The sequence below is a fragment of the Equus asinus genome, chromosome 18, assembly GCF_041296235.1.
Source record: "Equus asinus isolate D_3611 breed Donkey chromosome 18, EquAss-T2T_v2, whole genome shotgun sequence".
In the NCBI taxonomy this organism is placed as follows: domain Eukaryota; kingdom Metazoa; phylum Chordata; class Mammalia; order Perissodactyla; family Equidae; genus Equus; species Equus asinus.
In genome coordinates, this window is record NC_091807.1 from 34,136,782 (window position 1) to 34,159,387 (window position 22,606).

Consider the following 22,606-nt stretch of genomic DNA (forward strand, 5'->3'; position numbering starts at 1 on the left):
GGGAGAATAAAGATCCAGAAGGAAAGAATGAAATTGTTCAGGTGCTAGTAGCTACTTATTAGACAGTGCAGATAAATCCATCATTGCAGAAAATTCTGTTGGACAGCACTGTTTACTAGAGACAATGCAGTTTCAACCAAAATGCCAACATAGGTTTGTTTGTTTTGGTAAATTTGATAAGCTAATTAATTCTAAAACATATATAGACATGCAAAGGTCTAAGAAGAGCCAGAATATTCTTGAAAATCAAAATTCTCTACTAGATAGTAAAACTTCTATAGCAATCATGATTTAGACAGTGTCTTGTTCTTGTACAGAGACGTAAGAAATTGAGGTAAGGGGGCTGGCCCCGTGGCCAAGCGGTTAAGTTTGTGCGCTCAGCTGCAGGCGGCCCAGTGTTTCGTTGATTCGAATCCTGGGCGCAAACATGGCACTGCTCATCAAACCATGCTGAGGCAGCGTCCCACATGCCACAACTAGAAGGACCCACAACGAAGAATATACAACTATGTACCGGGGAGCTTTGGGGAGAAAAAGGAAAAAATAAAATCTTAAAAAAAAAAAAAAGAAATCTAGGTAAGTCTGTATCCAGTAGAGCAGAATAGAGAATCCAAAAACAGATCCCAGCACCTCTGGGTCTGTGATTTATGATAAAGATGGCCTTGCAGAGCAGTGGGGAAAGTTTGTCTTTTTTTTTTTTTAATAGGTTAGACATTCGATTTATTTATTTATTTATTTTTAAGATTTAAAAAATTTTTCCTTCTCCCCAAAGACCCCCAGTACATAGTTGTGTATTTTATTGTGGGTCCTTCTAGTTGTGGCATGTGCGATGCTGCTCAGCATGGCCAGATGAGTGGTACTAGGTACTAGGTTCGCACCCAGGATGCGAACCAGCAAACCCCTGGGCTACTGAAGCAGAGCGTGTGAACTTAACCACTTGGCCATGGGACCGGCCCCGAAAGTTTACCTTTTTAATAATTGGTTCTGGGTCAGTTAGATGTCCATTTTTTGGGGAAATGAAACTTGATTCCCATCACACCCATACGCAGAAATCAAGTCCAAGGGCATTGCCCATCTCGATGTGAATGGTAAAATCCAACTTCTAGAAGATAACATAGAATTTCTCCTTGACTTTGGTGTAAGGAAAGATTTCTTAAACAGACATCAAAAGTACTAATTCTAAAACAAAAGTTGATAAAATTAAGAGATTTGTTTTCACCAAAAAATGCTGTAAAGAGAGTGACAATGCAAACCACCTATAACTGATAAGGGGCTTGTATCCAAAATATATTAAAAAAATAGAATGTTTTTAATTTTAGAAATTTGTCATGAAAAGACTTTCTTGATAGAAAAATGGAAAAGCAACCTGAATGGGCGTTTCACATAAATGGATATCCAAGTGCCCAATAAATAAATGGAAAGGTGCTCATAGTCACCAGGAATGGGATGATGGCTGTGTTTTTTTCCCTTGTCACAAGTTCGATTGCTGGTAATTGTTTAAGCTATATACTAATGATTTTTGCACTTTTTAAAACATAAGTTTAAACATAGTATATAATAATGACATTTAACCAGAAGCTAGTATTTTAAAAAGTGCTTGTCATGTGCCAGGCTCCATTTTGCACGCCTACTTGTGGTATCTCATTTAACCTTCGTAGCAAACCTAAGGGAATAGTGTTACAGTGGTTAAGAAATTTGCTCTTCAGAGCCTTAGTCTTTTTATTTATAGGAGCTATTTATGTATCAAGGACCTCAGTCTTTTTCATATATACTTATATTCCTTCCCAGTTTTTTGTGTTTGTAACATGCAGGTCTAAAGCCTCCCTTTCTCCATTGTTTGATGTTTGGTTTTCCAAATTTTTGATGTTGCAAACAATACCAGGATAAACATTCTTCCCTATCTTTGTGCATGTCATCCATTATTTCCTTAGAAGAAATTCCTAGTTTTTTTTTTTAACTAAACAGTTGCTCCACATAATTAAATTGACTGAATATATTTTTTTATTATGAGTAATGAAAAGTTTAGAAAAGTTGTCCCATCTATTGTCATAGGAACATTGTCCTTTTTCTTACTCAGATATTTATTAGTCATGTACTAATAAGGACCTCATGGTATAGTAAAGGGAGGGCACAAGCTGAGATCTGAAAGCAGTGCTAAGGTGGGTGATATTCAAGTTTAAGTAGAGGTGGAGGACTTGAGATTTGCATTTTAGAAAGGTCTCTCTAACCTTCTTATTGAAGAAATGTGGAGTTGCAGATGGGTTGGGTAAAGACAGAAAGAGCTGTTAGCAATCTGTTTTGGTCATCTAAGTGAGAGTGGGGTAGTGGAGATGAAAAGAAGAGGTTGTATTTAAGTGTTCTTTAGGACATGGAATCAGCGAGGTTGGCTGGCTGTTTGCGTGAGGTTGTCTCTGGAGGAAAACTCTAACATGACTCCTGGAGCTTCGATTCTGGTTGACTGGGTGGAAGCTGGTGTCATTTGCTGTGCTAGAAAATAGAAGTGGAACTTATATTTGAGGGGAGTTGAGCTTTGTTCTCTTCAGTTTGCAGAGTCCATGCAACATTCAAGTGGGGATTATGTGCTCCACAAGAATAGGTACTATCCTTTTCATCCTTTACTGTTCATGACAGTACAGTAATTGTGGGTTTTAGTGAGCCATATATTAATAGCCAGAGCTGTTCTAAGTCCTTTACATGTATTAAAGCACTTAACCTTTACCACAGCCTTTTGAGGTACGTATTATTATCATTATCAGGAAATTAGGTGTGCAAGGCCACACAGCTGGTACACATGGAGCTGAAATTTCAAACTGCAGCAGCCTGGCTGAGGATCTGTGCTCTTCACTGTTGGTCCACTGTATGTGTCCAAAGTAGACTTTAGAAAAGCACCCTGGTGCTGAACAGTATGACCTCTTGTATGGTGGGAGTTAGCTGGTCTTTTCAGGAAGATAAGCACAAGTATTCTGGGTCCAGAGTTGGTTGATTAGGGTTTTAGGCTTTGCCTGTTTGGCTTTAGTCTGTGATTGCAAGTTTGGTTTAATATAAGAAGAAAGGTCTTTTTTTCTTTTTTTCAGAAAGAATTAACTCGTTAGTTAGCCACCAAATACTTTTATGGACCAAAGTGTTAATTTTCCATTTCTATTGTGAAAATCATGACCATGGTCCCAGGTTACCTGTGGGATGATGATTGACTGTTTGTTCTTAGGGAGAGCTTACCAGGTCTGGATTCTCTTAGGACTGTGTTGGAAGAGTCCAGAGGAGTTCACCGTCCTGTGAATTTGTTTTTGTTTATTATATGCTCAACCTTTAATTATCTGTGTCAGTAGTGAACACCATTCGGAAAAATCTTTCACCTGGTTTGGGGGATGCTGGGGATATTGATTGCTCTACACCTGGCAGATGCAACGCATCATCTCAGCAGTGTTCTTTTGAATTGGTTACTAAGGGGCTGATCCATTGTAGAGGCCCTTTGCAAGAATTCAAAGATTACTTATGTAATGTATGGTTCTCAATTGCTGAAAATCTCGTATGTGAAAATAAGTATTAAAGGTTATTGCTATTGCTTTACAGAAAGATTTAGTTAAGATTTTCTTTCAATACAGATTTATAGATACTCATTTTAATCACTGTGTATATTTTATACTATTTAACATACAATTGTTATGTTGAGTGACATATTCTTTTTTTTTTTTAAAGGTTTTTAATACTATTGAGCATCCTAAAGTCTTTATTTAAGGCACTATCAGATACGTCAAAAGATACAAACATCGGATATGAATACATCCTTTAAACCTCACTTCTTGTCTTCTCGTAGGAGGAGAGACTTCAGCATGCAAACCTTCATCTGTTCGGCTTGCACCGTCATTTTCATTCCATGCTGCTGGCCTTCAGATGGCTGGACAGATGCCCCATTCACATCAGTACAGTGACCGTCGCCAGCCAAACATAAGTGACCAACAGGTTTCTGCCTTATCTTATTCTGACCAGATTCAACAACCTCTAACTAACCAGGTAAGTTCATGACATATCAGAAATGATTTGTTGGAATAGTAGTTTATTCCTTAAAATGGTAAAATAGTAAATAGGCAAGATACTTTCATGGTTTTCATTGCTCCGTGTCACATGAGATTCTGCATTGACAAACTATAATGTTAAGAAGTTTGCATTAAAAAGTTTGTGGGTGTTTTAGTGTGTATTTCACTTAATTAAAACACTCATAATCATAATCACATTTTCTCATTCTATAATAGGGAGAGAAAAAGTTATTTCTAAAGAATATTAAAATAAACTTGTCTTATTTTTATGGAAAGCTGGTAAGTAGAAAAACACAAGTTATAGGAAAACAAGTCAGATTCTATTATAGTGAACTTATAGAGCTGATTTTATGCTGTTATAAACTACTTTAGTACACATTTATAAAAATAAATACAAAACTCCTTAAAATTAAAAAGAAAAAACTGTAATGCAAATTAACCATGCTGTTCATTCTAACATTCAGACTAGAGATTCAGTAATTTTTCATAAAATGGATAGAGAATAAATGCTGAACTCTCTTGATATATGTACATATATGCATAGATATGTTTGTGTATGGTGTATTTTTAATCTCCTCCTGAATTAACTGCATCTAATACATCGATTTATGGTTTGGGGAGGATTTTTTAGTAGCTATAGTTGTAGTCAGGTTCTTTCCCCACTGGTATTGAGTGTGTGATGAGTACTGAAAATGACGGTTTTTCCATGTACCTAGGAATTTAGTTTGCCATTGTTTTATTTAGGTCTTTAAATAGATCAAGTGATGATCAAAAACTGGGAAAATTTCAAAGTATATCTTATATTGGATTATTTGAAGGAAATGTGTTTTCTCTAATTCAGTAATATATGGTTTTAATGAGCAGTTGGCTGTAGTTAAGTAACATCATTATTAGGGCCACCATTGTATGTATTATAAGATTTTGTCAGTAGTTGAACTGGCTAAATGTATATAGCGTGTGGATAACATTCACAGTTAAATAGTGAGATGAATTATAGCAGGACTTAAGAATTTGTTTTATGCAATAAATTGGGAAGTTGTATGTAGGAAAGTTGAAGCAGTTGGTCGGAATGTTCAAGTTTGGAAAGTGTTTGTGTACCAGAAGAAGGTTGTCTGGACATCCAGAAAGTAGTAATAGCACAATGATCTGTTTGCATTGTACTTTTAAGAAACAAAGTATGTTTGGATTCATTTTCTTGCTAGTTTAAAAGCAGCCTTTCAGGCAGGGTGCCTGTTTTTAATCTGTTTTACAGATTACGGCTGAAGGGGCTGAGCTCCCATTTGTGACTTCTCCAAGTGTGTAAGCAGTATTCTCTGGGGTCCAGCCCAGGCTGCTTTCTTCTTAGATACAGTGTACTTTGAATTCTGACACCTGGCATCTGCAGAGGGCTTAAAGAAATTCCAGTCCTTTCAAGTTATTTTTATGGTTGTATTATTGTAGTAGATAATTTAGTTAGCAGAGTACCTATTTTTAGATACAGCTAACATCTTATTTGGGGATTATTTTAAAATAAGAGATAATTCACTTACTATTTCCATTTTAAGCTGTAAAATATTTTTAAGGATTCATATGATGTAAAAAGACTGTCTTTTAAGAAATAATATTCAGCCAAGTATGTCTGCCAAACTCCAGAAATTTCTGAACCTAATAAGGCAGTCAGATTAGAGGAGATCTTTCTTATAACTGAAGTGTAATACACTAAAACTGATGTGTGCTGATGTGGCATGGTCTACAAGTCATAAGACATGAACTCAAGGTCTTGACTCATGATCTGGTTGTATGACTTGAGTTAGGTCACAGACCCTGCTGTCCTTGAATGAAAGATTGGGACCTTAGACTAGACTCCCCCAAAGTACTTTCTAGCTCTAAACTTTTGTAATTTCATTGTTTGATTTCCATTGTTTGTTGTTAATATCCTTTAAAGAAGGTTTATTGTACAAGTAAATTGAAATGAGCTCCCTTTAGCATTTTATTTCTGGTAGTTAATCTTTCTTATATGAATGTTTCATACAAGTTTAAACACAGTTTTGTTCAAAAGATAAATTTAGGAAATGAGAAATGTGGTTAAAGTAAGTGTAGAAAAATATGATTGGTGTTTGGAATGCTGAATTTCTTTGGGCTGTTAGAGTTTTCACAGTGCCTTTCGTAGTTCTTAACTGTACTAGTCCTCTGGATGTGTGTTCCACACGCTGCTCAGCTTTGTCAGTAGCTCTCGCACTAGCCAGAACGGCAGAATATAGTGTTTCTAATTCTTCATTATATGTAAAAATATGAGGTAAATATAAATAAATTGGATAATTTTAAGCTATAAAATAATTTTTTAATAAAGTCCTGGGGCTTACACTTTGGAATCATTTGAAGGAAAAAAATGCCCCATTATTTTAGCTACTGTAACTGATCTAAGCAGGAGGTGCAAACTGCTGGTTTTCTTGTGCTTTGTGATCTGTGTCTTCACACAGAAAGGTCAAGAGATGTGAGCACTGGAATGGCTTTTTCTAGCTCCCAGCCAGACAGCCGAGGCAGCAGGACGGTGTCTTACCAACTTTGCTTTTGGCAATGAGGACACTGGGGTAGGGGGACGACTAGGCACCTGCAGCTTGGTGAGCTGAGCTCCTGGGTCCTCTGAACACCGTGGGCTTTCTTCCAGCTGTGGAAGGGAAGAGGGGAGCTTGTGCCTTACTGTCTGTTCTTCTGACTTTGTGACTGTAGGAAGCAGGAAGTGGAAGAGCCTCAAATGCTTCACGGCTGGCTTGAGTCCTGGTGGAGATTTGTAACTGAGTATTTGGAAAAGTTATTTTGTAATTCTGGATTTGTGCTTATGGCAGCACAATATTGAAAAACAGAAAATTTGGTTACGTAATGTGAAATCACAATGAAAATTAGTGAAGAGAGTGTTATTTAGTTTGTAGAAATTAATTTGTTCTTTCCATATATTTTGAGCACCTACTCCGTAGAAGGTGCTGTTTGAAGCACTGAAATACAGTCTGATCTGAAGGCCAGTTTTTTGTGGACAGAATGCATCTGGTTTATATATACGGATGTGCCGTGAAATAGTAACTTCTATTGCCAGAAATATATAAGAAAGTTAAGGTATTTAGAATTGGCTAATCGATTTGGCCCTGTAGGCAGAGTTTGGCCAGTTGTGGAAGAGGTTAGTAATGTTCTGTGAAGTGCCAAGCACATAGCACACACTCAAGTGTGGAAAAACATCGTTACTCGGTCAAAATTACGTTCATGTCCAATTTCATACGTGTACTATACATTTAAAATTGTCTTCTTGATTATGTGATGTTGATGTTTTGAGTGAATGTAATTACTCCTGGAAAGGCCTAGTAACTGGTTCTTGTTTCAGATATTTGAAATACCTGTGGAATTATAAATGGGCAAGTTAAAAACTTAAACGCATTCACAGTTTTGTATGTAACTAGTTTTAATAAATACATGTTTTATTGGATTAATTATGCATGACTCAGTTATTTGCCCAACAAATAGCCCAAAAATGACTCAACCAAGAGGGTAAAATAGAGGCCTAAAATTGATCGGGAGCTCCTGGCCTAGAGTTGGGGTTCAGAACATGAGATTAGGTGTGAGACGGTCTTAGTTCTCATCTCACCTGTATTCTTCACTGGCTCTAGGACCTCGGTCAAGTAATTTGACATCAGAGACTCAGGTTCTTATCTGCAAAATGGTGACAGGAACATTGCTTGTTCTCATGAGATTGTTGAGAGGATTACATGAGAGACATGAAAAAATATCCACACTCAAAACCATGTGTAGCAAATACTTGCTACTACTATTTTTATTTTATTATTTTTGACTACTTAAGGAGTTTGTTTCTAACACTAGTTACACCTTCTATCAACTTTGATCACAGCGGTAGTGAAATATTTTGCTGATGCAGATCGTGTGAAACCTCAAAGCAGGACTGCTTTCCAGTAGCCGAGAAAGGTCTGGTCGAGCAAGTTACCTGCGTGGAACCAGTGCCAGGGTCTCACAGAATTAAAAGGGAAAACCTCTTTCATTACCTTCGATGCCTGTGGCATTCATTCACAGGAAGATAATTGACATGCTTATTACTGATATTGTCTGTTCGTTAAATTAAGTCTCCAAGGAATAGTATAAGAACAAAATATTCTGTGAGCCTTGCTGTACCTATTGTTTATATTTAGAAAAATAAAACAGTATACATTTGAAAGGTGGTAATTCAGATTTTCTTATTAATTCCTGCTGTCTTTTCAGACAGATAGTTATAATCACAGGTCCCCCCCCCCCCCCCAAACTTTATTTGGAACTTTAAGAAGGAGGATCATGAGAAGAGATGATAATTATTGACTTAATTAATACAGTAGTGCAGTGGATTTCCCATCTGGATAGCAACAACTCTTTGAAAGAGTTTGTGTGTGGATGCAGAGGAAGCTGATGTCACTGCTGGTCTGAGAAAGCGTGCCTAGGGAACTGCACTGATCACTCCGTCTTTTCCTTCCTCTGAGGTGGGGTTTCTTTCCTGTTCTGTCCGCTCTCACCTTGCAACCCTCCTCTCTTCTTTTTTGTTAGTGTGAGTTAACTTGGTTAATCATCACGGGACCCTAGACATTTTTGTGAGGCCTTGGTATGATGTGTTTACTGTCACTCTGCTTCTCAAATTGACCCAAGTGTCCTTTGAGAGGGGCTGTGTCAGGGGTTTCTGACTCAGTAGATTTTACTTGCATAAATGTCTATAAGAGCTAGACAGGAACCCGAAGATTGCTAGTGGTAGTGACTGTAGGTACCTTCATGTAATTAATTGGTTTTGAGGCTCTGTTGATTGCAGGAAGCCCTGTTGGGAACCCCTTAACTGAGGTATGACACGTGGTGGAAGAGTGGGGTGAGAACAGCAATCCAGGATCTTGCACATGATAGCTGCTCCATTCCTGCGTGTGTGTACAGAGGGTGTTCATGTCCCTGCTCTGTCCTTGTCTAGCAGGAAGCTCACAGTTGAACTCTGACTGCCTGTTGGGTGATGAAAGAGATTTGGTTCAGGATTCGGGGTGGGAGGGATTAATGGCATATGGTTGACATGAGTTTTTTAAAAGAAAGTTTCATTAGCTTTAAGGTGTCCTTTGGAACTTATTTGTGGTCAGCTCCTAGCGTAATTGTAAGTAGGGATATTGGTATTATGGATCCATTTGTTTAAACAACAAATATTTATTAAATGCCTACTGTGGGCGAGGCACTGTTTTGGGCAAAAGGAATACAACATTGAACAAAAAAATCCATGCCCCAGCTGGGTCTTGAAATCCTGATCCTGTCTTGGGAACCTGAAAGTTGGGTTTGTCTCTGTCTGCCTGTTGTGAACCAGGTCAGGATTTAGAATAATTCAGAAGAAATTTTCCTTGGACTAATTATGTGTTGCAGAAGCCCTCTTGGGCAGCATTGTGCGTGTCTCCTGGACCAGGGGCATGCCGGTAATCCCACTTTTTAATTTGGGGAACAGGATTGAAGCCTTGGGCAGCTAGGTGTATTATCTTCTAATTTGATTTATTTGTTCCAGTGGTTGTCTTCATTGGAATCCAGTTGAAAGAGAGAAGTGAGAGAGAACGTATCATCTTCTAATGTGGATGTCTTTTTTTAATATATGTACACAGGTTATGGAAGAGGGAATTTATACCAGTGCAGTATAGTTAAAGTGCTAGTCTTTTCTGTCTATTTAAGGTGATGCCTGATATTGTCATGTTACAGAGGCGGATGCCCCAAACCTTCCGTGATCCAGCAACTGCTCCCCTGAGAAAACTTTCTGTTGACTTGATCAAAACATATAAGCATATTAATGAGGTAAGACTATTGATTTTTTGTAACAGCATCTATCTTGCAACAGAGCAGGGAAACAATTTATTTTGTGACCTATTTAAACACACCAAGTTTTTTTTATTCCCAGTGATGGTCATATTGATGATTATTGTGAAGACTGGTAAGCTAATGATGTATAGATAATATAATCATAATTATCTAAAAGAAATAAGATACATTAACAAAGACTGCAAAAAATTAAGATAGTTGTGGATAACTTCTCCCTTTTTTCAAAATTGTATTTAATTATATGCTGAGTTATCATTTCTTTAATAACTCTTCTCCAAAACAAGAAAGGAGAAAGGGAGGGAATAATCACACTATAAAAGTCTGTAAGTGTTAGAATTTTGCTTAAATTTTACGTATCTGTTTCTACTCTTAGCATGGATGCCAGGAAGCTTTGAGATATATTTAATACACAGTTAACAGGCATTTGGCCCAGTTTATTGGATCTGTCTATCTTTCTGTGGTTTTAAATTGTCTTTTTTAAGTTTTACATGTGTTCTTTTATCTGTGTCTTTCATTGTAAGATATCTGAAAACCTCTCTTGTGGAAGTAAGTAGGATAAAAAACATAGAGGGCACTTTGAATTACTTATCTTTCAACTTGGCTCTTTGTCTCCAAAAATTATTTTTCTGGTGTCTTAGACCTTTGGCTTGATTGCTGTTTGCTTCTAGCCTCAACTCTAGCACCCTAATTAATTATTAAATGAGCTTTTCTGGAGAAGAGATGTGTGTGCTTTCTCTCCTCTTTTGGTTGGAACTCTACATCCTTTCACATTAAAGGCTTATCCTCTGCCAGCTTTAGAGCCATTTAACTATAAAGATGTTCTTCTGTATGTATAAATTTTATAGCAGTTTGATGCTGTTATTTGCATTACTGTGTCCGTGTGGCAAGATCAAATTAGAATAATCCAATGAGGAACATTTCTGAGTTGGCTTTTGTACACAATGTATTATAAAAGGTGTGCAAAACCAGCTTTTGATTATCTGAAAATATCTGATGAATTGTTAACAATTTATTAATGTCAGTTTGTTACTATCTGATAAATTATTTAAAAAGCTACTGTTAAACTATTAACAGTAGCTTTGTTGAAGCTTGTTTTTAACTGTTTTGCCACCTTATAAGCTATAGTTTTTCTGATGTTATTCTACGCACTGTAATAGATAATTTCCTCAAAGTTACTTACCAATTACTTGGACTATTGCCTAGTCCATCTATTATTTTTTACTGATCTTAGAAACTATTTTATAAGAAAAACAGATATAACGAAAATAACTCAATCTGTGATCAGCCACTAGGTTTATGGCCTTCAGTGTCGGGGAGGGAAGGGAAGTGGAGGGAGTGGCTATTTTCAGTAATTGTTATGTTATTATAGGCTTAAAAAATGGGCATGCCTCAGAGGGCTTTTTTATATTAGTAAGACATCAGTTCATATACATTCAAACTTTCGTTTTTAAAATCCTTTGCCTTAAGATCAAATATAAAATTGGGACTGACTGGAAGGAGGCATGAGAGAACTTGAACATGAGAAGGATGAAAATAGTTTATTTTGTTTGGCATTTGTTGATTATATCAGCACGTACATTTTTTTAAGAATCCCTCATATTACACTCTTAAGGTCTATGCCACCTTACTGTATATAAATTATACGTTAGTTTAAAAAATAAAAGTAAATTGGGTCCTGTTACTCTTTTCAAATGGGACCAGTCACTTAGCATCTCCTATTTATAAAATATATAAAAACAATTTTAAAGTGAATTTCACTGTAGACATTTTTTCGTTGGTTAAAAATTGGTGTTATTGGTGTTATTCTGTAATTCAAATAGCAGCTATAGAACATTCTTTTTATAAAGAAAATAGTTTTTTAAATATTTGTTATAAAGAATAAAAATTCATCAGTTTCCTACTGATGACAGATTTGTCTTATATGTACTCTTAATATATGCCCCCACCCCCCAACTCCCAATAAAGATTTAAATTGTACAGTTAACACTGTATATTCTCATTTCAGGTTTACTATGCAAAAAAGAAGCGAAGACACCAACAGGGCCAGGGAGACGATTCTAGTCATAAGAAGGAGCGGAAGGTTTACAATGATGGTTATGATGATGATAACTATGATTATATTGTAAAGAACGGAGAAAAGTGGATGGATCGTTACGAAATTGACTCCTTGATAGGCAAAGGTTCCTTTGGACAGGTAATTTAATGGAAAATGCTGAATTTCATAAATTAGAAGGAACTTGTTAGTGAATCATGTTGTTACACCCTTTCCTCAGTAGTGTGCTTTCAATATTTGTAAATAGATCTAAACAACAGATATGTATTTGGATTATCATAGTTCTCTAAAAATAGTAAAATTCTATCAGCTATAAAAAATTCATTAGACTTTTTTTCCCTTTGCTTACTTTCTGTAGCTACCAAGTACTTTACTAATGACTAAGTGGTTGGTTTTAATCACTAGTAGATAGGATTACCTCTTTTATATGGGCTTCGTATGGTCTACGGAAGGTTCTTCATTATGTGTGCTAGAGAGAATTACCTTCCTGTCTGATATTCCTCTTGAAAGAGAAAATAATTACCATTTTCAGTTGCACAGCAGGTGCCCTCTCACTCTTGGAGGCTTGGAAAGCCAGGGGCTGTGCCCTGGATTTTTCTCTCAGCTCCTCTTCTAACTATATCAGGCCTCTGAATGGGCAGGTGGTCTTCAGGACTTCCTGGTCCAGACCTCGCAGCATTGGCAGTTCTGATACTGTGATGGGGTAGTTCTGAGGCAAGGGTTCGCTCAGGCAGCTTCTACCAGGAAGAGTGCAGAAGGAACTCCAATGGACCGGATAGTTTCTCTTTGTTCCTGGCTTCTTCTCTCCACTCAAACTCTCTCCTCCTCACCTGCCCACCCAACCCCAGTACAAAGCACAAAACCCTAAATACCTGAGTCTCTTCTCTCCGTTGTGCCCGGATCAAGAGCTATCAGCCCTCCGTCCTTCTGCTTTTAAAAAGCTTTCTCTTCGACTGTGGATCCCCCAACTATTCCCGCTTCAGGTCGCCCTCATCCAGTCACAGGGCTCTGTTTTGTTTGAGGCTTGATTTACTGTTAATCCCAGGCTCCTTTGCCTTGCAGCCTTTGTGCAGTGGGTCACTTATTAACCTGCAGTCCAAATACTTCTTGTGACTTTGCTGGCATGGGGATAGAATGGGGCTCAAAATGACTTTGCCCGAACTACCTTTTTAAAATTTTTTGTATTTGATGTTTTAAACTGTGAAACGTACATACTCTTACTTATCTGTTCCTGCTCTAAGAGAAAGCCAAATACGCGTCTTTCAACCTGTGAGGAAAAGTTCATCATGTGTCAGTCTAATCATGCTTAGGACAGAAAGTGTACTCTAGGGCATTAGCAGCCACAGGTCTAGACCCGGAAGAGTCTAAGCTCTTAGACTGGTGAGAAAATGTGAGCAAGGTTGTTAGAAGACTCTGTAACTCTGTTGTGGGTCTACCAGGCCCTGATGGCACGTGTATAATATGTCTGCCCCGGTCTGTGATTTCAAGGAATTTTGGTAATTGTGCATAATTCAGGGACTTTTTCCTTGATCTGTTAACCACTTTTTCTTCTGAGTCAGGGGTTTCCCAGTGTTTTGGGACTCCCTCTTTATGAAGGTATTACTTTTTTGTCAGAAGCAGCCTCTGGTTCTCTGTGAGAGCCTCTTAAGGAAGGGCGTGTCTGAGGTCAGCTCTTGCTGAGGCTCTGAGCCCCTGTGTGACAAGGATTGCTGGCTCCACCTTGGCGATTATGCCAGTGTTTAGACAGTTGCTCTCAGCAGGACAGTTTTCTAACTGTTAGGCTGTTGACCACGAAAATGGTTGCCATATTGCCTACTCTCTAAACTTGTTTCTCTAAATACTCAGTCTTTGAGCCCAAAGTGATTTAAATTTCCTCTAGTTCCTAAGAGCAAATAAGCATAGTAAACCTGTGAAAATATAGGCCTATTTGACGTCCAATTTTGTGTACCCAAGTAGACTGATGCCTCCCTCCTAGGCTGAGGTGTGTTCAGGTTCAGGGCTTGTCACTCACCAAATAATGTCTTCCACACTGACTTGGTCAGACTTTCAATTCTCTGCAGATCCTTATCACATATACGGGGCTTCTTCATTTCTTTAGCTAGTGGTTATCAGTCCTGATTGAACATTGAAATTTCCTGGGAGCTTTGGCAGGGGCGGGGGGCAAGGGACTGATGCCTAGGAGCTAAACCCATTAAATTGGAACCTCTGTGACTGGATTCTGGACACTGGTATTTTTGAAAACTGCCTATTGAATGTGTAATTCAGGGTTGAAAACCATTGCTTGAGCATTTAACCCATTAACTATTTGCTAAGTCAGTAAATAGTTGGGCCCTTTGTCCTGGAGACCACTGGGATCCGGGCACTGAACTGCAGCTCTTGATATAGTCAGTGATAGTCGGTGAAACAGAAGAATATCAAAACCACTTGGTCACATATTTACATGGGTAGCTTCTGATTTGAAAGACAGTAGATAGTACTTTTTAGAATTGAGTGAAACCAGAGATACTGCATTTTTCATTCCAAGTTTGATTTCAGCTGAACTGTTGATAATCTGTCATTGGCAATATATTTAACCTTGACTCGTGTACGGCTTGGAACATGCATTCCATTCTCTTCCTCTAATCCAGTGGTAGTCAACCTACACATTGGAATCACTTGGAGTTCTACTTACATCTCTAGACTTACTGAATGTACTAGAAAATCTATCTAAAGCTATTACCTATTCAGACTGAATATATTATAAATATAACAGCATTTATCAATTATAGTAGTTGTTTATGATTTGTAGAGATATAGTTTTCTTTTATCTATGTATTGATTTCCTAATTTTTATGCAAATCTCTTTGTTAATAGTATGAAACTCCTTTTAAATAAGTAAAATTTAAAATGAGAAGTGTGCATGGTGGTTTGCTCTTGAACACTTCACTTTGCTTAGTGTTGATTCTCATTTTAAAACTTACCAAAATCCCCTAATTATAGCACTTAATTTATATCATGGAACTTTCCTGGTAATCTGTTACTTGCTTTTTTTTAGTGTCAACTAATTCTTCTGTTATATACCTACATTTTTATCTCTGAAAATCTCATTTAAAATTAGAAGGTTATTTCCATTTTTAAGATGACTTAGAACCTTTTAAATATTTCACACATATACTTGAGATTTAAACCAGGTTTTTCTCATTAAAAAAATAGTTGAAAGTATTGTTTTATAGTGTTATTTAGTAAGTAAATGTGAAAAACCAAAGCACTTGTCAAGATTCATGATTTATTACTAAAGAAGGAAAATATTTGATTTTAAGAAAGTTATCTATTTTGTGGCTATTTAGAAATACTGTAGGGTGCAAAAGAAATTCAGTTGGAAAATGACTTAGAGTGACAGTAAAGTAGTAAAAGGATGATAGTGAATGGAAACGAACAGGATCTCTTCTAATTAGGAAGGTCACAGAGGTGAGAATTAGGTAAATGTACAGTTAAGGTGAATTGTAAACTGTTATGAAATTGTTGCCATTAATGAAGTAGGAAATTACTCATCCTTTTTGTCTTTTAGGTTGTAAAGGCATATGATCGTGTGGAACAAGAATGGGTTGCCATTAAAATAATAAAGAACAAGAAAGCTTTTCTGAATCAAGCCCAGATAGAAGTGCGACTTCTTGAGCTCATGAACAAACATGACACTGAAATGAAATACTATATAGGTAAACAAACACACAGGCAAACCAACAGTGTGCCCTCAAGCAGACCAGAAGTTTGAGTTAATGGTTGTTTATGAAAAATGTTGATTTTATCTTAAAGTGGTTGATTAAAAATTCAACTGTTTATTTCTGTTGGAGGACATAGATGTGTGTAAGTTACTTGATTTGGCAGTAGTATTCTAAATCTTTGGGAATGTGCATTCCAGGTGGTGTGCAGTTTAGAAACAGAGGAGAGTAGTGTCTTTTCTTGCAACTTAGAAGTGCTGTTTGTTTTCTTTATTGATGCACGTTTATCCAGAGTCCTCTTTCTGGTAACTTTAACCATTTCTCATATAGCTCAGAAATTAGAAGTCAGCTCCTATGTTCTTAATGGTTATAGAACCATTTTTGGAATGTCTGACACAAGATCTCAGGCTCCTGCCCAGGCTGTTTGTCAGTTTCGCAACATTAGAAGCTGTTAGACTTATTGCACCAGAAAAAGGATAATAGCCACTATTATTAAACTCCTACCATACTCCTTGTGCTCTTCTCCCATCATCTGTAATAATCGTGGCGGTCTTGTAAGGCGGGTGGTAGAATCCTATGTTATGGACGGTTTGTACGAAGAGTGACATACCCAAGGCCCCAGAGCTCTGGAGCTAGGGTCTGAACCTCCTGCCTGCAGAGCCTGTGTTTGTTTGTTGTCATATGGTGTTCCTTCTGAAAACAAAAAGAGGCGATAGGAGAATTAGGAAAATAGTGAAGTCAAGGGCCACTTGATAGATAGGCAAACACCTTCTAATTGTACTTTCTTTAATACTATTCTTAATCAAATCTAAGACACCTATGATTGTAAGACACTATTATTTTATGTGCCACCAAGAAACAAATTGCTGCCAAGTATAAATATAAGATGCCATAAATTTTAAGACAGAGACCTTAGGATCAATTAATTATAGAAGTTCCGGCAGGCCTGTATACATAGCAGTTCATGTTCAGAAATGCTGGCTTTACCTGATAAACATGAGGTTAAATTTTATTTAGCAACGTCCTTTTTAAGAAAATAGAGGAGGGCATTATGGTTCTTTAGTCCCCCCCAAAAACGGATGTTTAAAGGTGTAAGATTCAGATACTCAGACTTCGTTTATGAAACACGCTTCATTCCCAGTTGTTATAATAAAATGAGCTTACACAATTAATTTTTCTTCCTTAGTTTCTTCTCTGTAGATATCTGGTATAATCCATAGCAATAACATTTGTATTTAAAACCTTTTGTTGTCACACTCACTGAATGTTTGCTGTTCAGTGTCAGTTATAACTTAGTATGAAGTGAGCCTATTTCCATTCAAGGTCCTTAGAAGCACGAGAAGGACATTCCAAGGATGCTTGACTTATAAAGTGGTCTCTGGACATACCTCCCCACTTCTTCTTCCTCCCTCTTGTGTGTTATATTTTGAGCGTTTGCTTAAGCAGTAGAGAAAATGTTGATAGCATTACTATAACATTTTAATTTTGCCTTATTGAAAGAACACATGGCAGGCATATAGTTCATATTCAGTAAATGTTAGCTACTCAGTTCTATATAATAATGACTATCATTTTTGTTTTTAATAAACTGTCTTTAGTGATCGTTAATTGCGGTAGTCATTACAGATATTCCTTTTGGATGAATTTTTTTAAGTTCTTGTTTAGGAAGATGGCAAACACAGTGTCTCAGGAAACCGAGATTCTATATTGGAAAACAAACAGAAAAGAACTTTAGAATTAGCCATGCCAGTAGAGTTGATACCTTAAATTTAAAGGTGTCTGAAAGTCATGTTTCTCTTTTATGATGTAAATTATTTTTATTTTGAAGTGATTGATCAAAATAATTTATTCCGATGAATTTTATAGTCTCAAGTCTTGAACTTTGAAAAAACCACTTTTTTACCATGGAGCGTGGTTTCTTACCTGTGTTATTTGGTGCCTCCCGTGGTCCAGTTAAAAGAAAATTCAGTTTAGGTCTAAAACAAAGTCTTGCCAACCTTCCATTCTCCCCAAAGTTAGTTAAAAAACTAAACAAAGTGTCTTTAGTGCTCAGCACATGGTAGATACTCAGTAAATGAATGATGAATTGGGAGGTCATGTGGAACCGAGGAGATTGATCTTCCATTGGAAAAACATTCTAATCATGGATTTTCTCTTAGAGGGAGTTCCATAATCACATTGGAATCCTCACATCAGTTACCTTTTGTATTCCTTTTTTTTTTTTTGGCTGAGGAAGATTGGCCCTGAGCTAGCATCTGTGCGACGTTTCCTCTATTTTGTATGTCGGATGCCATGACAGACAGCATGGCTTGATGAGTGGTGTGTAGGTCCGCACCTGGAATCTGAACCCATGATCCCCGGGCCCCCAAAGCAAAGCACATGAACTTAACCACTGTACCACCGGGCCGACTCCACTCTTCTTTACTTTTTAGTGTGTGGGCCACCAGCACAGCATGGCTGCTAACAGAGCTGTGTAGGTCTGTGCCCTGGAACTGAACCCAGGCCGCTGAAGCGGAGCATGCTGAACTTAACCACTAGGCCACCTGGGCTGGCCCTCGAATTCCTTTTGTGGCTACCGCTTAAGATTAAACCTTTTGCATGGCCCCTGTCCGTGGGTTGGGGTGTCCTGTGTTACCTAGAGCTATATTTTTAGTTTTAAATGTATGGACTTCAGTGATTAAGAGCAGATATTATACATTCTCATGTAACCTTTAAGGGTTCTTTTTATTATTTGCAAAAACAATGTTGACATGCACTGCTTCCAGGGAGGCAGTCCAAGACTACCAGGACAGCATGATGTACCCCCATTCTCAGGGACCAGACATTGAATACTGTCATAGGTAGTCCAGATGGAAACCTCTGTTTTTATGATACTGAAAGATCAAAATGAAGGTCACCTTGACAGATGGTTGTTTTATGTCATTCCACTTGAGTTACAGCTGCTCAGTTTGGTATATGTGAGAATTTTTATAGTGAAGGGCAGCACTTACTGAATGACCTCATCTGATGGGAAGTCAGTGTTAATTCTTAAAGCACAATCTTTGAAGCAATTTAGCGAGTATTTAGCCTTTTTAGAGGGTCAACAGTGGTAGCAAGTAACGTATTCTATAGTTTCCCCATTCATAAGACTACTTATAATTTCTTCTTGTGGTTGAGCTTTATTTTGAAGTTTTTCCAAACCTTCAGACTTAGACAAGATGTCCCATGTAGCAGTTGGATGAATATTATCAAAAGCCTTGGTTATGAACTCTAATACCCTATGAAGCATGATTTTCAAACATTTGCTGTATTTGTCTCAAAGAAAAAAATCTATGTCTTCCTCTGACAATTATTACGAAAATTCCTAGTGAAATCTAAAGCTCAGCAGCAGGTTGTGTATATATATCAAGACCTTCTCAGAGAGGGCTGCCCAGTACCACAGCATGCCAGACTGGAGGTCAGATGGAGTGGGGAGGTGGTCTTTCAGGAAGTAAAAAGCGCCTTCTCCTACAGATGAGGATAAAGTTGTTGAAGTATTCTCAGTACCGTTTATCAGTTTGCTGCTTGTGATGTTAGACCTGACAGTATTTTTAAACAAAGCATTTTAGTGGTACTTCCTGCCAATTGCTTGACAGACACTACTCCTGTTTAATTTGACAGATGAACAATTTAGATATTCTTAACTGATTAAAGAATGTGCTGTTACTGCAGAATGTTGATCTTCAAATTTTGGCTGAATTTCACTCTCCATTTGCCGTTGTCATGTTACAGATTGAGAGTTCATGCATGTATTATTCTTATTTTATTGGTGTATGTAATTTAAAATGAAACCTTTTTCTCTTTCAGTGCATTTGAAACGCCACTTTATGTTTCGAAACCATCTCTGTTTAGTTTTTGAAATGCTGTCCTACAACCTCTATGACTTGTTGAGGAACACCAATTTTCGAGGTGTCTCTTTGAACCTAACACGAAAGTTTGCACAGCAGATGTGCACTGCACTGCTTTTCCTTGCGACTCCAGAACTTAGTATCATTCACTGTGACCTAAAACCTGAGAATATCCTTCTTTGTAACCCCAAACGCAGTGCAATCAAGATCGTTGACTTTGGCAGTTCTTGTCAATTGGGGCAAAGGGTAAGTATATTTCAGGACTTGTGAATTAAAATAGAATTAGGTTACACACTGGAGGTACACCTTGGAAATGTTATTAATGTGTATAACAGGGTGGCTATCTTTAAAATGTAACACTTGAATCACCTTGTGTTCATACGTTTTGGGGGAAATACCTTTTAAAATGCAAATTGTATTACTTTGAATTAGAAGGTATTGGTGTTTCAAGGTGGATTTTTAAAAATTATAAGTATGCTAAAAGGCTGAGAGAGAGAATAGGAGATGAGTGAATTAAATGTTGGGTGATTTGTAACTATATTTCCCAATTAAAGGTTTTAATATAAATTTGGGGAAATTCCAGTACTGAAACATTGAGTCCTTGCTCTAAAATGTTTCTCTAAAGATAGATCACGATAAATATTTTTCCTCAAAAACTGATGGGTGAAAAACATACAAGTAATTTTGCGTTACACATTAATTACACAGTTGATTGACATGTTTATTTTGATAAGTAAATTTAAATCTTTTTTTCCCTATATAAATTCTGACACATATCCAAACTGGTTTTCTTCAGACTGCTAAAAACAGACATGTCCGTAGCAATAAATAGATTTAGGTTTAGCTGATTTGGGAAAGCAAATGTTTCCTACCAGTCTTTCTGGCATTATGAAAGCTACTCTGACAGTGTGTTTTGCATATAAAATAGAAGTTACAGGCTATTCTCTTCTTGAAAGGAGTTAGGATCATCATTTGATAATATTTTACTCATTTTAAACACTTCCTATTTACTTGAAAGTATTGAAACTACATTTCTTAAAAAATAAAAACACAACTAACATTCAGGTGTTACTATTTCATATTGGCTTTCCCTTTCTTGTTTTCCCAAATTTAGTGAGATTTGCTGTCCTGTCCAACTTTTTTCCAGGCTTTAAATACAGCAGGTTAATTTAATCATGAACATTTATAGCCAGCTAACAGAATTGTGTGACTTTTTGTTATTTTCTGCAAATTATCTTATGGTAGTAATGCTATAGATCATTGAAGTAATTTTTAAAAATTGAAGGAGTAGGAAGCAAAGTTGACAGTTTCAGATGACTCTGAAAATGAAGAGATGCTCAGAGTTGTTAACGTGGAGTAAGTAAGTATATTGTGAGTCGAAAATATATGCCCATCTTTAGAGTCAATTGAGTAGATTTTAGACTTGGAGAATTTATTTCCGCATTCAAACCAAATCATATGTTCTGTTCTAATATCAAACACTACTCTCTCTCTCTAGCCAAACTGAGACAACTGTCCCTTTAGCTCAGTGAGTTTTTAACTATGTGAGTTAGTTAACTATCAGAATTGCAAGGAAGGTCATTTCCAAAATATATGTGCAGTGGCCCTGCCCCAGATCTGCTGGCTCAGTAGCAGAAGGTGGCAGGGCAAGTGTGCTTCAGAAAAAGTTCCTCGGGATTCTGGTGCACAACCTTGTAGTGATCCAACCACTGCGTTATCCAAACTGGATAGGTAGGTGACAAACTTTCTCGCATAAGCTGCGAAATAAGACAGTGTCAGGAGTTAGGGAGTCTTCGGGGCTTAACGATAAACTTGGAAATAATACTTCTTCCTCATCCCTTTGAATAAGACCTTCTTCACTCGGAGGCGGCCTTGTGGTTGGGTGGACCTGCTTATGGAGGGATGAGATTCTTCTTGGAGGCTGGGCGAGGTTTTAGGGGGGAGCCACAGAAGCTACTGTGAGAACGCAGCGTGCACTGCTGGCTGCCTGGTTAGAGTGCTATGTTAGGACTGTTAGTTAGGAGGATTTTGTTTCTTTCTCTTAATAAAACTTTCTTTGCTTTAATGATATTTCTGCATATAAATTTATAATGGCTAAATGAAGATGAATCGGTCTCTCAAGACGTTCTCAGCTTACTTCATTGAAAATAATCTGTTTCAAGGTTTTGTTTTCCTAAAACGTCTTCGATTGAGGTGGAGGGGGCGGGGTAGGGCAGAGAAGAAATTAGTCAGAAGTGACTCCCAGTTAAATCTTTATATAGTGTTTCTAGGATTTACCTGTGAGACAGCACAGTACATTGTCCAGATTTTCAGTTACATGGTACTGAGTGTGATTCCTAATCCTGAAACACATTCTTCTGGTAAATTTAAATTCAATTTAGCTGTTAAATTAATGGTAGACCAACTGCCAGCCATAGCAGGAACGAATATTAATAGGGAAATAAGTAATTCTCAATAATAATTTCTTCTAATAAGGTATAATTGTGTATTTTAAGATATATCTTACCAGTTAGGATTGGACTAAATGAAAGAGCTTGAATTTTATATATTTGACATTTCATAGTCAGTTTAACTACTCCCTTGAAGTGTTTACTTCTTTAAACAATATTTGTAATCTAATGTTGAAATCAGTAAATGGAACCCCAGTTTAAGAGTTAGCAAGTTATTTTTCTCTGGTCATTTTAGATCAGTGCTCTTAATGCAATGTTGACTAAAATTGAACAAAACTTATTTTGAATTAATACTATTTTGAAATATATTTCAGATATACCAGTATATTCAGAGTCGCTTTTATCGGTCTCCAGAGGTGCTACTGGGAATGCCTTACGACCTTGCTATCGACATGTGGTCCCTTGGGTGTATTTTGGTTGAAATGCACACTGGAGAACCTCTGTTCAGTGGAGCCAATGAGGTATGTGATGGATTGCTTTAAAATTGTGTTTTGTTTTCAAAATTTCTTTTAGGTTTTAATCTGTGAGAGTGTAATCTGAAAGTTGTTTTTAGGGAAAGATGTCTCTTTACCAACTTAATCTTTCAAATGTTAGGTCAGTTTTGAACTTAGATTGTCCGTGTTTTCAAATATCATGTAATGGTGAGTTTAGAGTTCCGAGATGGGAAGTG

At 37.1% G+C, this 22,606-nt stretch overlaps 1 protein-coding gene across 14 annotated transcripts in view; it reads left to right on the forward strand.

The window, feature by feature from the left end:
- Positions 1-22,606, forward strand: part of DYRK1A (dual specificity tyrosine phosphorylation regulated kinase 1A) — a 137,873-nt gene that overhangs the window by 95,023 nt on the left and 20,244 nt on the right. For 7 of the 14 annotated variants that reach the window (XM_044750667.2, XM_044750673.2, XM_070488854.1 and 4 more), the window contains 6 exons: positions 3,815-4,011; positions 9,726-9,845; positions 11,875-12,063; positions 15,470-15,617; positions 19,446-19,732; positions 22,251-22,397. In XM_044750667.2, coding sequence (XP_044606602.1) covers positions 3,815-4,011; positions 9,726-9,845; positions 11,875-12,063; positions 15,470-15,617; positions 19,446-19,732; positions 22,251-22,397 — 1,088 coding nt within the window. The remainder of the gene's footprint in view (positions 1-3,814; positions 4,012-9,725; positions 9,846-11,874; positions 12,064-15,469; positions 15,618-19,445; positions 19,733-22,250; positions 22,398-22,606) is intronic. The other 7 variants (XM_070488855.1, XM_070488856.1, XM_070488857.1 and 4 more) reach the window with 1 other exon arrangement.